General features: G+C 36.6%; 1 protein-coding gene across 5 annotated transcripts in view; it reads left to right on the top strand.

Moving 5' to 3' along the window:
* sema3h (sema domain, immunoglobulin domain (Ig), short basic domain, secreted, (semaphorin) 3H) overlaps positions 1 to 21,040 on the top strand; it is a 223,171-nt gene that overhangs the window by 190,389 nt on the left and 11,742 nt on the right. For all 5 annotated transcript variants that reach the window (XM_062054464.1, XM_062054463.1, XM_062054460.1 and 2 more), the window contains 4 exons: positions 11,055 to 11,199; positions 12,997 to 13,086; positions 16,532 to 16,661; positions 16,739 to 16,827. In XM_062054464.1, the coding sequence (XP_061910448.1) occupies positions 11,055 to 11,199; positions 12,997 to 13,086; positions 16,532 to 16,661; positions 16,739 to 16,827 (454 nt within the window). The remainder of the gene's footprint in view (positions 1 to 11,054; positions 11,200 to 12,996; positions 13,087 to 16,531; positions 16,662 to 16,738; positions 16,828 to 21,040) is intronic.

Raw genomic sequence — 21,040 nt, 5'->3', positions numbered from 1 at the left:
TGATGAGTATATCATTTCGGCCACCGTGTTCAATGGAGAAGTCCGTTCTATGACGTCATTGGGCAGGCAAGCTGTTTATATTGTGGGAAAGCGGACGTGAGAACAGGCTGTCCCCACTCAGTCTCAGGTCCGCATTGAGCTGGAGGGGGCGTGGCCTCCAGCTCCGGCTGAATACCGGGAGTTTGTCGGGAGAAAATCTCTGCCGGGAGGTTGTCGGGAGAGGCGCTGAATACCGGGATTCTCCCGCTAAAAACGGGAGGGTTGGCAAGTATGGATTAATGCGAAGGGCTACCAGTTTGATACACACTTAAATAAATTGCCAGAAATAGCCAATTTGCTCAATTTACCTTTAACTCTGTTATTATTAATAATTAATGATATTTACACTTAATTGAACGGTTTAAAAGAGGAGAAAACATGAAAAAAAAAGACAATTAAATTTTGAAACATAGTTTATCTTCAATTTCGACTCTTTAAAATTCAAAATTCAACCGAAAAAAAGAAGAGAAAAAACTAGCTAATTCAAATCTTTTTGAAAAAATGTAAAAAAGAATTTATGGAACATCATTAGTAATTTTTCCTGATTAAGATTCATTTTAGGATTTTGATGACATGTTTTAAATAGGTTACAATCCAATTTGCACTTTGTTAGAATACATAACAAATTGGACCAAGCTATATTTCTAACAAAGACAAATCATTATTTCTTCTAGATTTTCCAGAACAAAAATTTTAAAAGAAATTCAAAAGACTTTGAAATAAGATTTAAATTTGATTCTAAAGATTTTCTAGATTTGCCAGAATAATTTTTTTTAAATTTTAATCATAATAAGTTTGAAGAAATATTTCACAAATATTCTTCGTCGAAAAAACAGAAGCTAAAATGAGAAATTAAATTAAAATGTATTTATTATTCTTTACAATAAAAAAAATAAATTTACTTGAACATTGATTTCAATTGTCAGTAAAGAAGAGGAAGGAATTTAAAAGGTATATGTGTTTAAAAATCCTAAAATCATTTTTAAGGTTGTATTTTTTCTCTAAAATTGTCTTTCTGAAAGTTATAAGAAGCAAAGTAAAAAAATTAATGAATTTATTTAAACAAGCAAAGACCAAGTCTTTAAAATATTTTCTTGGATTTTCTAATTCTATTTGAGTTTTGTCTCTCTTAGAATTAAAAATGTCGAGAAAAGCGAGACCAGCTTGCTAGTAAATAAATACAATTTAAAAAATAGAGGCAGCTCACTGGTAAGTGCTGCTGTTTGAGCTATTTTTAGAACAGGCCAGCGGGCTACTCATCTGGTCCTTACGGGCTACCTGGTGCCCGCGGGCACTGCGTTGGTGACCCTTGATATCGATCAATACAGTCTGCAGGGATACAGTCCGTAAGCACACATGATTGTATTTCTTTATAAAAAAATAAATTAAAAAAATGCATATTTCACTACTTCCAGCTTGTAATCCGCAGTATATGATTTCCTTTTCGGTGTCATTTTTGTTCAGTCCTTCTCAGTTTTTATAAGTTACCGCCCATGTTGATTTGATCCATTTTAATAGCTATGGCAGTAGCATATAGCAAATAGCATCACATGACCCACAATGCACTTCTGCCATGACCCTCCCTCGCCGAATTCTTATTGGTTGACGTGTGTGTGACTATTGTTGCCATTTTCTTCGTCTTTTACGTGAATAAGTTGAATAATATTATTTGATATTTTACGGTAATGTGTTAATAATTTCACACATAAGTCGCACCCTCGGCCAAACCATGAAAAAAAACTGCGACTTATAATCCGAAAAATACGGTAGTTTACTTTTGGAAACACTCACTTTCATTTTCACAGCTCGTATTATTGAAAGTGTCAAACAGCTAGGAGAAGAATTGAAGGAGGTTTGTGTTTGGTTAAATGAGTAGGAAAGCTGGAGCCAATGTAACATTTGGCACTTGGCTGAGCACATTTTGTTTTCACTCCAACATGTCGGGGGTTTGAGGGTGTGCGCCGAATCCCCCTTTTGTTGAAGATTCTCATCTCACATCTCATCTGTTGTGCTGAACATCTGCACATGACTCGGCAACTAACGTTATAAACATATTCACAACGTATCACTGCAAATTAAAAGCAGCCACACATTTGGTTTAAGTCCAAAGACAACATGCCTTTTTGGTATTTTCCCCAAGTGTTCATTTGCTTAAATATGTCTGTGGTAAGTTCAACTGCAATATAGGAAGCATACACAAAGGCCACATATGGCTGGAACACTTTGATCGCTCATCACCATGGCAACCAGCCAGCACGCTACAAAATAGGGTTGTCCCGGTACCAAAATGTGTTTTGATACTTTTTCAATCATTTTCAAAATAAAGGGGTCCAAAAAAAATGTCATCATTGGCTTTATTGTAGCCGAATCTTATAATACATTAAAGTTGTAAGGTCGTAGAGACATGAAACAAAAACCTGTATGTAGGTCTCAGTTAGACCTACAATTCATAATTTCACTTCTTCGGGCGAAAACCAACAGGAAGTTGGCAATTTCCCCTTCAAGACAAAAAATGACTAAAAACACTCATTTTTGATTTTTGAGCTGTAATTTGACCCCCTTAAAATACTTCAAAACTCACCAAAATTCTCACACACATCGGGACTGGTGGAAACTGTGATCTAAAAAAAAAAACCGAATCCCAAAACTCAAAATTGTGCTCTACATAATTTTTGGAAAAAAAAGAGAAAAAACTGCTCCTCAGAGGAAAACTGCTTGTAACTTCCGTTAGGAACGTCGTAGAGACATGAAACAAATACCTCTATGTAGGTCTCGCCTAGACCTACATTTCATAGATTGACATCCTTCAGCAAAAATCAACAGGAAATTTGCTATTCCTCCTTCAAAACAAAATTTTTGTTACAAACGGTCACCAAACATCAAACGTTATCTCCTCTGAGCGCGTTTGTCGTTTCGGCTTCAAACTGCTACAGGAGAGAGATTGAACCCTTCTGATTAGAAGTTGTGTACGGATTTTTAATAAGTGCTACCGTTTTGATTTTACGAGCCTTCAAAGACCCGCAGCACTGATGCTGCTACGGTGCCAAAAATGACAACGAAAATGCAATTAAACCTTCTTTGGCCTCAATACACACAATACCCTATAATGACAATGTGAACTCAGACACAACTTCCTCTAACTCCCAGTACAAATATCGTAGAGACACGAAACAAAAACCTCTATGTAGGTCTCACTCAGGACTACCACTGGACAAAAGTATTGGGACACCTAGGACTAGCACCTGCCAAAAGGCGGACCCGACCAATGCTGCTTGCAGCTTTAATTTATTTTGTTTCTATCTGCATTTGAGACAGATGCTATCACGTTAGCTCATGCTACAGAGCTTCGTCGATGATGGGTGTCCTTCGTCGCGCCGTCGATCGCAGGAACGCAGGTGAGCACGGCTGTTGATGTAACCGTGTAGTTACATGTACATGGTTTAATAGTATTGTTGATCTTCTGTCTATCCTTCCAGTCAGGGGTTTATCAGGGACCGAGTCCCTTTGGGACAGAGGACCCTATTGAATTTCTAGCGTTTTATTATTATACCGCCGCCTCTTTGAGCTGTAATTTGACCCCCTTAACATGCTTCAAAACTCACCAAATTGGACACACACATCAGGACTGGTGAAAATTGCGATGTAATCAAAAAGCCAAACCCCAAAACTAAAAATTGCGCTCTAGCGCCCCCTAGGAAGAAAACACAGACAAAACTGCCTCTAACTCCCAGTAGGAATGTCGTAGAGACATGAAACAAAAACCTCTATGTAAGTCTCACTTAAGACCTATAATTCATACACTGACAACCCCCAGCAAAAATCAACAGGAAGTTTGCAATTCCCCCTTCAAAACAAAAGTTGTGTAAAAACAGTCACCTTTTTTCAAACATTATCTCCTCTGAGCGCGTTTGTCGTGTCGGCTTCAAATTAGCACAGGAGAAAGATTGAACCCTTCTGATTAAAAGTTGATGAAAGAGTTTTAATTACTGCTCCTGTTTGGATTTTATGAGCCCTAAAAGTCGGTCCCGTCCATCGCTGCTTGCAGCTTTAATTAGGGACCGAGTCCCTTTGGGACAGAGGACCCTATTGAATTTTTAGCGTTTTATTATTATTCCGCCGCCTCTTTGAGCTGTAATTTGACCCCCTTAACATGCTTCAAAACTCACCAAATTGGACACACACATCAGGACTGGTGAAAATTGCGATCTAATCAAAAAACCAAACCCCAAAACTAAAAATTGCGCTCTAGCGCCCCTAGGAAGAAAACACAGACAAAACGGCCTCTAACTCCCAGTAGGAATGTCGTAGAGACATGAAACAAAAACCTCTATGTAAGTCTCACTTAGACCTATATTTCATACACTGACAACCCCCAGCAAAAATCAACAGGAAGTTTGCAATTCCACCTTCAAAACAAAAGTTGTGTAAAAACAGTCACCTTTTTTCAAACATTATCTCCTCTGAGCGCGTTTGTCGTGTCGGCTTCAAATTAACACAGGAGAGAGATTGAACCATTCTGATTAAAAGTTGATGAAAGAGTTTTAATTACTGCTCCGGTTTGGATTTTATGAGCCCTCAAATTCGGTCCCGTCCATCGCTGCTTGCAGCTTTAATTTCTTTTGTTTCTATTTTCATTTGAGAACGATGCTATCACGTTAGCTCAGTAGCTAAGTGTGTCACCGATGTATTGTCGTGGAGATAAAAGTCACTTTAAATGTCCATTTCGCGTGCTCGACTCTCATCTTCAAGAGGATATAGTATCCGAGGTGATTTAAAATACAAATCCGTGATCCACAATAGAAAAAGGAGAGAGTGTGGAATCCAATGAGCCAGCTTGTACCTAAGTTACGGTCAGAGCGAAAAAAGATGCGTCCATCACTGCCTCTCTAGTCCTTCACTGTAACGTTCCTCATCTACGAATCTTTTATCCTCGCTCAAATTAATGGGGTAATCGTCGCTTTGTCGCTCCGAATCTCTCTCGCTCCATTGTAAACAAAGGAAAATTGTGAGGAATATTACCTCCTGTGACGTCACGCTACTTCCGGTACAGGCAAGGCTTTTTTTATCAGCGAGCAAAAGTTGCGAACTTTATCGTCGATTTTCTCTACTAAATCCTTAATATGGCAATATTGCGAAATGATCAAGTATGACACATAGAATGGACCTGCTATCCCCGTTTAAATAAGACAAATTCATTTCAGTAGGCCTTTAAACATATGTTTCTTATTGCAATCAAAGAACAATTTTGACATTAAATACCACAGTGAACATACTTCTCTTTAGTACTAAGTAAGCTTACAACGGCTCCCAATTTGGCTGCTGACTTACGCAGTAACATATTGTGTCCAGGGACGTATTTCCTAAGTTTATGAAAATAAACAGAAGATTTTGTGATAATAAAGATATTGAATCGACCAGATACGGCTCTTACACCGTGTTCCAACTTATTATGCAAAGTAAATTTCACTCAAATTGTCATAAATAATTGATGCAAATGTCAGTCAGTATCATTTTCAAGTCATCCGCCGTTAGTTTAATTCAAATTTAATTGAGCAAATCTCGAAATGATAACGGTATTTTTACAGTAAATAAATACAATGAATAAGTCCACTCTTCCAAGTTATTAAGCACAACAGCGTTTCAAGACATTTTATAGGCTGTGAAGAACTCAAAATGGTCACATGTTGAATTTGTAACATTATAAGACCATATAGTGTACAAACCCCGTTTCCATATGAGTTGGGAAATTGTGTTAGATGTAAATATAAACGGAATACAATGATTTGCAAATTATTTTCAACCCATATTCAGTTGAATATGCTACAAAGACAACATATTTGATGTTCAAACTGATAAACATTTTTTTTTTTTGTGCAAATAATCATTAACTTTACAATTTGATGCCAGCAACACGTGACAAAGAAGTTGGGAAAGGTGGCAATAAATACTGATAAAGTTGAGGAACGCTCATCAAACACTTATTTGGAACATCCCACAGGTGAACAGGCAAATTGGGAACAGGTGGGTGCCATGATTGGGTGTAAAAGTAGATTCCATGAAATGCTCAGTCATTCACAAACAAGGATGGGGCGAGGGTCACCAACTTAAGCTGTACATCAAGCAAGAATGGGAAAGAATTCCACCTGAGAAGCTTCAAAAATGTGTCTCCTCAGTTCCCAAATGTTTACTGAGTGTTGTTAAAAGGAAAGGCCATGTAACACAGTGGTGAACATGCCCTTTCCCAACTACTTTGGCACGTGTTGCAGCCGTGAAATTCTAAGTTAATTATTATTTGCAAAAAGAAAATAAAGTTTATGAGTTTGAACATCAAATATGTTGTCTTTGTAGTGCATTCAACTGAATATAGGTGGAAAAGGATTTGCAAATCCATTTGTATTTACATCTAACACAATTTCCCAACTCATATGGAAACGGGGTTTGTACTATCTTACGCTTTTCAGCAGCAAAGAGATCGTTTTTCTTCCCTATTTCGCTTGAAACCTGTGGCCTGGAACATGTCTTTTAAGTAGTTTTCCTTTGATTGGGCTAACCTGGGAGACTATTTAAGTAAAAGTTAAAGTACCAATGATTGTCACACACACACACTAGGTGTGGCGAAATTGTTCTCTGCATTTGAACCATCACCCTTGATCACCTCCTGGGAGGTGAGGGGAGCAGTGGGCAGCAGCGGTGCCCGCGCCCGGGAATCATTTTTGGTGATTTAACCCCCCAATTGCAACCCTTGATGCTGAGTGTCAAGCAGGGAGGTAATGGGTCCCATTTTTATAGTTTTGGTATGACTCGGCCGGGGTTTGAACTCACAACCTACCGATCTCAGGGCGGGAAACTCTATTTATCACAGTTGTTTGAGATTGATGTCAATGATCTACAGAGTCTTGAGACACAATACCATCCATGAGTTTAACGGAAAAACAAACAAACAAAAAATGTTTTTGACTCTTGAATCCAATTTGCATAATGAATTGGAACACAGTGTATACTTGGTATCGTTACGTCTGATATTTGTGTCGATCCGCCCGTTTGTTTACGTTCAGGAGCGCTAGCTTGCTGTTAGCGGTTAGTAAGGATGTAACGATTGATCGATACATCGATAGATCGATTTATATTCCTAAATTTCAAGTACCGTATTTTTCGGAGTTTAAGTCGCACCTGCCGAAAATGCATAATAAAGAAGGAAAAAAACATATATAAGTCGCACTGGAGTATAAGTCGCATTTTTTGGGGAAATGTATTTGATAAAAGCCAACACCAAGAATAGACATTTGAAAGGCAATTTAAAATAAATAAAGAATAGTGAACAACAGGCTGAATAAGTGTACGTTATATGAGGCATAAATAACCAACTGAGAAGGTGCCTGGTATGTTAACGTAACATGTTATGGTAAGAGTCATTCAAATAACTATAACATATAGAACATGCTATACGTTTACCAAACAATCTGTCACTCCTAATCGCTAAATCCCATGAAATCTTATACGTCTAGTCTCTTACGTGAATGAGCTAAGTAATATTATTTGATATTTTACGCTAATGTGTTAATAACTTCACACATAAGTCGCTCCTCAGTATAAACTATGAAAAAAACTGCGACTTATAGTCCGAAAAATACGGTACCTTTTTTAATTCATTAGTACTGCAGTACTGTAGTACAGCCGTAAGAATGTACAAACTTTATTTCTTCCTCTTTGGCACATTTTCTGCATTATTTCTAACAATAGAGTCCATGCATTCTTGTACAGACGCACCGAAATTGTTTATTTACAATGCAGGCGTGTTCTTAGCACGCTCAGTCACTGGCTTGACTTCTTGAAGTCACGGTTCCTTAAAAAAATACACATTTGTCCATTTGTATTTACCACTCGGGCGGTATTGAAAGTTATGGTCGGCTTCGGGTTCCTCTCGTTTCTTTTTAGAATAAATAGTGTGAAGCTCAAGTGTGATGACAGGTAGCGCGGTGGGAGGGAGGAGTGGGTCTGTTCATAATGGTGGCTGAGGTTTGCCTGTGGAAGCTCAGCAGGATCTGACAGAAATCCAGAGTGGGGTGGAATTATGTTGCTCTAGGAAGGTCATTGTGTTACTCTTTGTTTATAACCACACATATGCATTGGGATTGTCAACTGAAGAGCTGGAGATGGTTTTTTTTCTCTTAAATAATGCAACCAGGTAATTGTGTTTAAGTTTGTTTCTTTTTCAATTGAATTGCAGTGTTTCCCACACATTCATTTATTTGTGGCGGCCCGCCACAAAAGAATTACGTCCGCCACAAATATATATATATATATATATATATATATATATATATATATATATATATATATATATATATATATATATATATATATATATATATATATATATTTTTTTTTTTATTTATTTTATTTTTTTATTTTATTTTTGTTTGTCCTGTCCAGCTTCTCAGGCAAATCATATAGTTGATGTAGATGCCCATATAGGCTGTTCAGATTTACTTTACGTTTTCTGTTTATTTGTTACTGACTGTGGCAGGGCACCTCTGCCTCTGTTTCACTTTATGTTGCTGGTAAATAATAAGGGTTGTAGTAGTAGGCTAAAGTTAAATTATTTAGTATGCACTAATTAAAGGGGCAGAGCTTTAAGAGACATTTTAGCTTTTATATTTTATAAGAAATATTTTTTGTAAGAACCACAATTAATAAATATATTTCAGTGAATAGCTTATTGTTCAAATATGTATATAAATATGTACATAAAGTGTTGTAATTATATTGTAAAATGGATGGATGGATGGACGTTTAAAACAAAACTGTTATTATTAATTAGTAAGTATACATTTTTGAGCCTTTTTAGAGAAAATCATATCATTGTAGTAAATTATGCAAATTACTCGATGATGTCATGGTGACCACGCCCATAGCCATGCCCCCACCGCCACAGGTATCTTGGCAGTTTATGGGAAACACTGAATTGTATAGGTTTTAAAATATAATACAATGTTAAAACAAATGTTTTGCAATTTTTTACAATAGAAGACTCAAAAATTTTGGAATTTTATGTATTTCTGTGTGTTGACTTTCTGTAGTATATATGTGTACATACACATGTCCAACCCCTCCGTTGATGTGACTGTGGAACTCAATGGTTTAAAAAAACACAATTCAGTGGATGGCAATCATTTTGATAACGACAAAAGCCCTCGTAGAGCTATTACTACCTTACAATAGTGAACAAAGTTGTACATCTATATCAAACCTGGAAAAAATACGGCCCGCGGCCCATTAAGATTTTCAATCCGGCCCCCCAGACGTTCTACATAATTTTTTTTAGACCTTTAACATCAAAACTGTAGCCGCCATTATGATGTGCAGTGCTGTTTTTAAAGGCCTAGTGAAATGAAATGTTCTTATTTAAACGGGGATAGCAGATCCATTCTATGTGTCATACTTGATCATTGCGCGATATTGCCATATTTTTGCTGAAAGGATTTAGTAGAGAACAACGACGATAAAGTTTGCAACTTTTGGTCGCTGATAAAAAAAGCCTTGCCTGTACCGGAAGTAGCGTGACGTCACAGGTTGAAAGGCTCCTCACATTTGCACATTGTTTACACCAGCAGCGAGAGCGATTCGGACCGAGAAAGCGACGATTACCCCATTAATTTGAGCCAGGATGAAAGATTTGTGGATGAGGAACGTGAGAGTGAAGGACTAGAGTGCAGTGTAGGACTAATCTTTTTTCGCTCTGACCGTAACTTAGGTACAAGGGTTATTGGATTCCACACTCTCTCCTTTTTCTATTGTGGATCACGGATTTGTATTTTAAACCACCTCGGATACTATATCCTCTTGAAAATGAGAGTCGAGAACGCGAAATGGACATTCACAGTGACTTTTATCTCCACGACAATACATCGGCGAAGCACTTTAGCTACGGAGCTAACGTGATAGCATCGTGCTTAAATGCAGATAGAAACAAAAGAAATAAACCCCTGACTGGAAGGATAGACAGAAAATCAACGATACTATTAAACCATGGACATGTAACTACACGGTTAATGCTTTCCAGGCTGGCGAAGCTTAACAATGCTGTTGCTAACGACGCCATTGAAGCTAACTTAGCTACGGGACCTCACAGAGCTATGCTAAAAACATTAGCCATCCACCTACACCAGCCAGCTCATCAACACCCGTGCTCACCTGCGTTCCAGCGATTGACGGAGCGACGAAGGACTTCACCCGATCATCGATGCGGTCGGCGGCTAGCGTCGGATAGCGCGTCTGCTATCCAAGTCAAAGTCCTCCTGGTTGTGTTGCTGCAGCCAGCCGCTAATACACCGATCCCACCTACAGCTTTCTTCTTTGCAGTCTTCATTGTTCATTAAACAAATTGCAAAAGATTCACCAACACAGATGTCCAGAATACTGTGGAATTTTGAGATGAAAACAGAGCTTTTTGTATTGGATACAATGGTGTCCGAATTGTTCCGTTTCAACCATTGACGTCACGCGCATACGTCATCACACATAGACGTTTTCAACCGGAAGTTTCGCGGGAAATTTAAAATGTCACTTTATAAGTTAACCCGGCCGTATTGGCATGTGTTGCAATGTTAAGATTTCATCATTGATATATAAACTATCAGACTGTGTGGTCGGTAGTAGTGGGTTTTAGTAGGCCTTTAAGGTTACATGAAAATCCACCTATATTTTTTTGAGTTATCCATAGCGGAATGACAGAAACAGAGTGAACACGCACACACACTGAAGTGTAAACATAAGGTAACAGTAGAAATGATCCGGATCATGCCCAAAGTTGAATTGGTTGTTTATCATTCCATTTTGGACATTTCCTAATAGTTTAATGAAAATGCACCCATAACTTTTGACTCATGTTGCCAGCTAGCTAGCTTTAACTAACTGGCAAACCAACGGCAACGATTACATAACCACCTGGCCGGAGGTAATAAGAGTTAAACTGAATCTACTTGAACTGTCATTTGTCTTTCTTTGTTTTGCAGTGATATCCTCAATGGCTCGGCCGTGTGCGTTTACCGAATGGAGGATGTGATCCGGGCTTTCAAGGGCAACTTTTTGCACAAGGAGGGACCTCAGTACAAGTGGGCGGAGTTTACTGGCAAAGTGCCCTACCCGCGTCCCGGAACTGTGAGTTCATACTCCAGACCACAGTCCCCACGATGTCGCCGTAACATAATTAGAATGCCACCATGTTCTGTTAAAGTTCAGGGGCCGTACTTATCAAGCTTCTTAGGATTACTCCTAAGAAGTCTGCTAAGAGTTGACTTAAGAGTAAATAAATTCTTCGCTGAAAGCTGCATTTAAAAGTTAGTTATCAAGCGTCTTACTCACACTTTCAGCGAAGTGTAGGACTGAATCTTAAGTGTCACACTCAGAGCTGAATTACGACATTACTATGTGCCGTAAACGGAATTTTAGGTGACGTCATTTCTGTGTCCATAGAAATGACCAATCACGGAAGGGAATCCGTTGTCTAAGAATAAAGAAATATCTTGGAAATATTTAAGTGGACAATGGGAGTGTATATTTTGACAATAAACGACAAAATAATACAAAACAAACTAGTCCCCGCCGGCACTCACGCTACCGCTCCCTCTCTTCTATCGCCCACACACTCACTGACGTCACTCACCTCACGGCCACACGCATACGCTACTGTCATAACATTTTCTTTCCAATTCATTAATTTGGCAACTAATTTGAAACTGCTGTGGGTGGCTCTATATATACTAGCCCACTGCAGACACATGCAGAAATCAACAAGGAATCGAAAAGTATTAAATCTGTGACAAAAATAATATCCGCTCTGTCTAAACGATACCGTTTGATCAGCTGCTCGTCATCAAAAAAAAAAAAAAACATTGTTCCGTTCCCTGAACGTTCGCGCACGTCTCTCTCGCCTCAGTGCCATCCCCTGCTGGCAACTCCTAACCACTTAAGACACCTCTGAAGGTCTCTTAAATATCGTGGAGAGTAGGAGTGATTCTTAGACTTAAGAACGTTGATAAAAAGCTTTTATTCTTAATTTTGAGAGTAGGACTAAATTTCGCAAATTCTCAGGACTTAAGTGTAAAATGGCACTCTAAGAAGCTTGATAAGTACAGCCCCGGACCTGCCAAGGCCCAACAACCCTAACTCAGATCTGTGTAAAAGTGTTAGTTCTTCTTTAGATACTCTCTTTTGGCACAGTCTTTTTTTCTTTTATGTGTAAACTGTACTGGCACTGAATATCCCACTTTGATAGGTTCTGTTTAAGAAGCACAAGCAATACAGTATTTTTTAAGGCTTATAATGTATCTATAACTTTGTATTATAAAGCCACTAATATCCTTTTCTTTTTCCCAGCTCACAACAACTTGCTATGGATCTTAAAAAGAACTATTTCTAGTATCCGATCAGCCAAGGTTCGGATCGGGCATGTAAACCAGCGCTGGTCAAACAAATGACAAGTCATGTTAAGAAATGACCAAAATAAACACAGGCTAACATTAGCTCACCCTGTTGCTGCGCCTTAGTTCTGAACGTGGCAGTGTAACGTACTCCACAATCTCCAGTTTGCTGCCTGGTACCTTTTCTTCATGCCCTCAGTCTCCGTTTGGATTAAATCGGTCTCCTTACTGTGGCTGGCATCCACATCCCCGGGAGATACATACATAAAAATATTCTTCTTCTCCATTGTTGTGGTTACAGTATTTAGATTTGATGGTTTTTGCAGATTGGATGTAAGAAACCAAGATTTGGCCTCAGCAGTTCCTATTGTTCCTTGGGTACTCGTAGTCCACAAAATCGAACCATAATTTGTTTACATAGTTTTACACTACACGCAAAGACAAAAACAATGGCTTCTTGGCAAAGGAGAATAATAGAATGTAACCATAGTAGTAATAAATGTAACTCTGTGACCTATCTTTTTTTCCCCCGCAGTGTCCCAGCAGCACATATGGAAGCTACAGCTCCACCAGGGAGTATCCTGATGATGTCATCTTCTTTAGCAGGACTCACCCGCTGCTAGAGGTTCTCTTCATGTTTTACTTAAATACCCCAAGAGCCTGATTTACTAAAGGTTTGCGTGTACTAAAACACATGCAAAATTAATAGCACACCCAAATAACGTTCCCTCTAAGGTGCGCGCCTGCGCAATTGCGCACTGCTCACGCGTCCTCTGCGCACAGCAAATTAATGCCGCGCAGAAAATAAAAAATCCCATCTGAACTTTAAACAAAATGAACACATTACAATTTATTCTGTATGATTTTGCAATGCAACTCTATGAGTGACAAGTGACAACAAGAGTGGCCCCAATGAATAAAACAATCTTTGTCAACACAGTTCAATTATCGTCTGTCGAGACACTTTACGGACAGGAATTCCATCAATCACTTTATTGAGCAAAACTGTTTGTAGCCACACCAAAAACATGAGTAAAAAAAACTTTTATCTATAAAAACTGGTAATTTTCTGCCATACAAACCAGGCTTAAACCAACTTTGTCATCCGTCGTATCAACAGAAGCCGCTCGCTCTGTCTCACCTGCACCGACACACGCACTCATGGCACTTAGCCAGTGCTGCGTTTATGGCCACACAAAAAGTGGGACAACCCCAACGCCACACAATGTGTAAATGCCAGGTTGTAGCACTCTGACTCCTCAATCACATGTGTGCTTATTTTACTGCCATTTATTAAGGATGTTAATCTAAGGATATTATTCATGAAATATTGTCACTAGATTTCATAAATGCTAATAAAAAGATGTATTTTACAGACAGAAAGTTACAGGAACTAAATGTAATCTCTGAAAGGGGTAACATTTCTTTTAAAAGGCAGGACCCGCAGCCAGACATACAATACTAGCACATACACTACCGTTCAAAAGTTTGGGGTCACATTGAAATGTCCTTTTTTTTGAAGGAAAAGCACTGTACTTTTCATTGAAGATAACGTTAAACTAGTCTTAACTTTAAAGAAATACACTCTATACATTGCTAATGGGGTAAATGACTATTCTAGCTGCAAATGTCTGGTTTTTGGTGCGATATCTACATAGGTGTATAGAGGCCCATTTCCAGCAACTATCAGTCCAGTGTTCTAATGGTACAATGTGTTTGCTCATTGGCTCAGAAGGCTAATTGATGATTAGAAAACCCTTGTGCAATCATGTTCACACATCTGAAAACAGTTTAGCTCGTTACAGATGCTACAAAACTGACCTTCCTTTGAGCAGATTGAGTTTCTGGAGCATCACATTTGTGGGGTCAATTAAACGCTCAAAATGGCCAGAAAAAGAGAACTTTCATCTGAAACTCGACAGTCTATTCTTGTTCTTAGAAATGAAGGCTATTCCACAAAATTGTTTGGTTGACCCCAAACTTTTGAACGGTAGTGTATATATATATATATATATATATATATATATATATATATATATATATATATATATATATATATATATATATATATATATATATATATATATATATATATATATATATATATATAGTCTTTATATTCCAGCGACTTAATCCGTTTTGTCATTTAACATGATCAATTAACATTGATGTTCATCAACATTTAACATTGTCACGTTATCGATGGGAAAATTCATTTTTAGACAATACGATTTGCCTGAGCGGCTAAGAGACACCGAGAGTAACAAGCGGTATAAAATGGATTAGAAAGAAAAGATAAAATTAAAAAAAATAAATTAATTAATTAAAAAATTAAATAAAATTTTAAAAAATTTAAAAAACACAAACTTTTGAACGGTAGTGTAGGTCATGAAAAACATGTTTTTTTGTTATTGTCATTGTAAGAGGGCAAAATCACTTATATCGGAAAATTATTTTAATAAAACATTTAAATTGTTATGATGTCAGGTTTGGGACAGGTGTGACGCTGGTGTGCACGTCTGATGTTGCTCACATGGGCGCCACTGAATGCTCAGGGAGTTTGTGCGTTTGCTCACACACATGCAAAATTAGAGGGAACATTGCACCCAAAGCTGATCTACTAAACGTGTGCAATGTAGATTGCGTCTCTTAAATTGAGCAGAATAAGGCGTGCGACTCATTTTGCGTCTCTTGTCTTCATTAATATGCAAAATATAGGCTGATCATCGAAACGCCCACAATATTCGGAGGCGGAAATGCAAATATTTCATACAGCACGCGCGTTGTGATTTATCGTCACTCAGCACACCACTTTGGGAGCACTGTTTTGCATTTTATTTTGCACGTTGGACAAGCACGCACAAACCGACTCCGTTACGCACACGACTGTGAGAGAGGAGTGCACGTGCTGCGAAGACACACCACAAACGGAGAATCCTCCCTCCTACGTGTAGGTTTCAACTAGGGATGTCCGATAATGGCTTTTTGCCGATATCCGTTATTGTCCAACTTTTTAATTACCGATACCGATATCAACCGATATATGCAGTCGTGGAGTTAACACATTATTATGCCTAATTTGGATAACCAGGTATGGTGAAGATGAGGTACTTTTTAAAAAAATTAATAAAATAAGATAAACAAATTAAAAACATTTTCTTGAATAAAAAAGAAAGTAAAACAATATAAAAACAATTACATAGAAACTAGTAATGAATGAAAATGAGTAAAATGAACTGTTAAAGGTTAGTACTATTAGTGGACACAATCATGTGTGCTTACGGACTGTATCCCTTGCAGACTGTATTGATATACATTGATATATAATGTAGGAACCAGAATATTAATAACAGAAAGAAACAACCCTTTTGTGTGAATGAGTGTAAATGGGGGAGGTTTTTTGGGTTGGTGCACTAATTGTAAGTGTATATTGTGTTTTTTATGTTGATTAAATAAAAATAAAAAAATATATATATATATATATATTATTATTTTTTTAAAATTTTTATTTCTTCTGCGGCCCGGTACCAATCGATCCACGGACCGGTACCGGGCCGGTGGTTGGGGACCACTGTCCTATATGATAATAACTTCTTGAAGCATGCATGTTTTGCGTTTTTGAGCACTTAAGTGCAGCCTCCCTCTCATGCACCGTCAGTGGTAAAAAATAAAATAAAAAAGTGTCAACATAGATGCGCTGCACGACTGCTGCTAAAATGCCCATAAAAAGTGGTACATGTCTCCTGCTTTTTTGAAAACATAGCAAAACACCACAGGTAAGGAGCTTGACAAAATGACTGTGCAGTAAATAACGGTGTCTCTTTGGTGAAGCCCCATATAGTACACTCAAAATCTCCATTTAAATAAGGCGGTCTGTGCCCCTTTTCAATTGCACACACAGTCATAGTACATCGCACGCAACATGCCCAGTAATAGTACACGCTATTTTATGGATTACACACGCCGTTTAGCACAAGGTATTTAGATCTTAGTAAATCAGGCCCTAACTCTGTTACATGTTAGCCTATTTCAAACTAAAGTGCAACCCTTTTTAAAAAAAATTTATTCAGGAAAATGTGCTTCCCCTGGGAGAGCGCCCCCTCCTTGTCAGAGTGGGCGTTCACTACAAGTTCACCAAACTGCTGGTGGACAGAGTGGAAGCCGTGGACAGCACTTACGACGTCCTGTTTATCGGCACGGGTACACTTAACCTCCTGCCTACTCCACATGTTTACGCTTAGGATGCTTTTTAAAGTTTGCACTTTCAACCGTCGCAGACTCTGGCTTGGTGCTGAAGGCCATTCATCTGCCCCGAGAGCACGGCGACAGTCAGGAGGTGACGCTGGAGCAGCTGGAGGTCTTTCAGGTAACCTACATCAGGTCAATAAGTGGGTGTGTTAAGGCAGAATGACTCAAAATTGTCTCTGGCAACGCAGTTCATCTAACTACCAACCTTTTTGGAACCAAGAGCTACTTCTTGGGTAGTGATTAATGCGAAGGGCTACCAGTTTGATAGACACTTAAATAAATTGCCAGAAATAGCCAAATTGCTCAATTTACCTTTAACTCTATGTTATTATTAATAATTAATGATATTTACACTTAATTGAACGGTTTAAAAGAGGAGAAAACACGAAAAAAAATGACAATTCAATTTTGAAACATAGTTTATCTTCAATTTCGACTCTTTAAAATTCAAAATTCAACCGAAAAAAAGAAGAGAAAAAATAGCTAATTCGAATCTTTTTGAAAAAATTAAAAAAAAGAATTTATGGAACATCGTTAGTAATTTTTCCTGATTAAGATTAATTTTACAATTTTGATGACATGTTTTAAATAGGTTAAAAATCCAATCTACACTTTGTTAGAATATATAACAAATTGGACGGACAAAGACAAATCATTATTTCTTCTAGATTTTCCAGAACAAAAATTTTAAAAGAAATTCAAAAGACTTTGAAATAAGATTTAAATTTGATTCTACAAATTTTCTAGATTTGCCAGAATAATTTTTTTCAATTTTAATCATAATAAGTTTGAAGAAATATTTCACAAATATTCTTCGGCGAAAAAACAGAAGCTAAAATGAAGAATTAAAATAAAATGTATTTATTATTCTTTACAATAAAATTAATTTAAATTGTCAGGAAAGAAGAGGAAGGAATTTAAAAAGTAAAAAGGTATATGTGTTTGTATTTTTTCTCTAAAATTGTCTTTCTGAAAGTTATTAGAAGCAAAGTAAAAAAATTAATGAATTTATTTAAACAAGTGAAGACCAAGTCTTTAAAATATTTTCTTGGATTTTCAAATTCTATTTGAGTTTTGTCTCTCTTAGAATTAAAAATGTCGAGCAAAGCGAGACCAGCTTGCTAGTAAATAAATACAATTTAAAAAATAGAGGCAGCTCACTGGTAAGTGCTACTGTTTGAGCTATTTTTAGAACAGGCCGCGGGCACCGCGTTGGTGACCCCTGGTTTAGATATACTGACCTTTTTTTGTCAACATGAACATGATGTTAAAGGTGTTTAATAAACACAATACATGCATACAGTATACAGTACGGGCCAAAAGTTTAGACACACCTTCTCATTTCAATGCGTTTTCTTTATTTTAATGACTATTTTCATTGTAGGTTGTCACTGAAGGCATCAAATCTATGACACCTGTGAAGTGAAAACCCTCTTAAGCTCATCGAGAGAATGCCAAGAGTGTGCATAACAGTAATCAGAGCAAAGGGTGGCTATTTTGAAGAAACCAGAATATAAAACATGTTTTCAGTTATTTCACCTTTTCTTGTTAAGTACATAACTCCACATGTGTTCGTTCATAGTTTTGATGCCTTCAGTGACAATCTACAATGTAAATAGTCATGAAAATAAAGAAAATTCATTGCATCAAACTTTTGGCCTGTACTGTATGCATATTCCCTTCTCTGTTGACTCTTGCTGCTAATGCGAAATGAAACACCCTTAATATTGATTGCAAATGATTAATTAAAATGAATCTACAGCAGCCATGGTGTAGGAGCCTAAATGATGTTTAAGTTAATTTACATTTTATGGAAGGTGTTTTATGTTTATTCAGCCAAAATGGGACTATTTACTTTATTTGCATAATACAAAAATGTATATATTACATGCTTAAAATAATTATGAGGTACACTTTTTATTTGTAATTATTATATTTGTCGGAATAATTTGATGATGTACTATTTTATACTGCTTTAATACAGTGAGGATTACGTAACTGTTTAATTGCATATATGGTGGTAATGAGGTTTGGACACAATTAGGGATGTCCGATATCCGATATTACGATATTGTCCAACTCTTTAATTACCGATACCGATATCAACAGATACCGATATCAACAGATACCGATATCAACCGATACCGATATCAATCGATACCAATATATACAGTCGTGGAATTAACACATTATTATGCCTAATTTGGACAACCAGGTATGGTGAAGATAAGGTCCTTTTTTAAAAAATTAATAAAAATAAAATAAGATAAATAAATTAAAAACATTTTCTTGAATAACAAAGAAAATAAAACAATATAAAAACAGTTACATAGAAACTAGTAATGAATGAAAACGAGTAAAATTAACTGTTAGAGGCTACTACTATTAGTGGAGCAGCAGCACGCACAATCATGTGTGCTTACGGACTGTATCCCTTGCAGACTGTATTGATATATATTGATATATAATGTAGGAACCAGAATATTAATAACAGAAAGAAACAACCCTTTTGTGTGAATGAGTGTAAATGTGGGAGGGAGGTTGTTTGGGTTGGTGCACTAATTGTAAGTGTATCTTGTGTTTTTTATGTTGATTTAATAAATAAAAAACCGATACCGATAATAATAAAAAACGATACCGATAATTTCCGATATTACATTTTAACGCATTTATCGACCGATAATATCGGACATCTCTAATTAAAATGAATCTACAGCAACCATGTTGTAGGAGCCTAAATGATGTTTAAGTTAATTTACATTTTATGGAAGGTGCTTTATGTTTATTCAGCCAAAATGGGACTATTTACTTTATTTGCATAATACAGAAATGTATATATTATATGCTAAAAATAATTATGAGGTACACTTTTTATTTGTTACTATTATATTTGTCGGAATAATTTGATGATGTACTATTTTATACTGCTTTAATACAGTGAGGATTACGTAACTGTTTAATTGCATATATGGTGGTAATAAGGTTTGGACACAATTAGGGATGTCCGATAATGGCTTTTTGCCGATATCCGATATTACGATATTGTCCAACTCTTTAATTACCGATACCGATATCAACAGATACCGATATCAACCGATACTGATATCAATCGATACCAATATATACAGTCGTGGAATTAACACATTATTATGCCTAATTTGGACAACCAGATATGGTGAAGATAAGGTCCTTTTTTTAAAAATTAATAAAAATAAAATAAGATAAATAAATTAAAAACAAGAAAATAAAACAATATAAAAACAGTTACATAGAAACTAGTAATGAATGAAAATGAGTAAAATTAACTGTTAAAGGTTAGTACTATTAGTGGACCAGCAGCACGCACAATCATGTGTGCTTACGGACTGTATCCCTTGCAGACTGTATTGATATATATTGATATATAATGTAGGAACCAGAATATTAATAACAGAAAGAAACAACCCTTTTGTGTGAATGAGTGTAAATGTGGGAGGGAGGTTTTTTGGGTTGGTGCACTAATTGTAAGTGTATCTTGTGTTTTTTATGTTGATTTAATAAATAAATAAATAAAAAACCGATACCGATGTTTAAGTTAATTTACATTTTATGGAAGGTGCTTTATGTTTATTCAGCCAAAATGGGACTATTTACTTTATTTGCATAATACAAAAATGTATATATTACATGCTTAGAATAATTATAAGGTACACTTTTTATTTGTTACTATTATATTTGTCGGAATAATTTGATGATGTACTATTTTATACTGCTTTAATACAGTGAGGATTACGTAACTGTTTAATTGCATATATGGCGGAAGGATCTGTGTGGTAATGTGGTTTGGACACAATTAGGGATGTCCGATAATGGCTTTTTGCCGATATTCCGATATTGTCCAACTCTTTAATTACCGATACTGATATCAACCGATACCGATATATACAGTCGTAGAATTAACACATTATTATGCCTAATTTGGACAACCAGGTATGGTGAAGATAAGGTCCTTTTTAAAAAATAAAATAAATAAATTTAAAAAAAATTATTGAATAAAAAAGAAAGTAAAACAATATAAAAACAGTTACATAGAAACTAGTAATTAATGAAAATGAGTAAAATTAACTGTTAAAGGTTAGTACTATTAGTGGAGCAGCAGCACGCACAATCATGTGTGCTTACGGACTGTATCCCTTGCAGACTGTATTGATATATATTGATATATAATGTAGGAACCAGAATATTAATAACAGAAAGAAACAACCCTTTTGTGTGAATGAGTGTGAATGGGGGAGGGAGGTTTTTTGGGTTGGTGCACTAATTGTAAGTGTATCTTGTGTTTTTTAGGTTGA

The sequence above is a fragment of the Entelurus aequoreus genome, linkage group LG07 (assembly GCF_033978785.1).
Source record: "Entelurus aequoreus isolate RoL-2023_Sb linkage group LG07, RoL_Eaeq_v1.1, whole genome shotgun sequence".
Classification (NCBI taxonomy): Eukaryota; Metazoa; Chordata; class Actinopteri; order Syngnathiformes; family Syngnathidae; genus Entelurus; species Entelurus aequoreus.
This window is presented reverse-complemented; position numbering and strand designations above follow the sequence as displayed.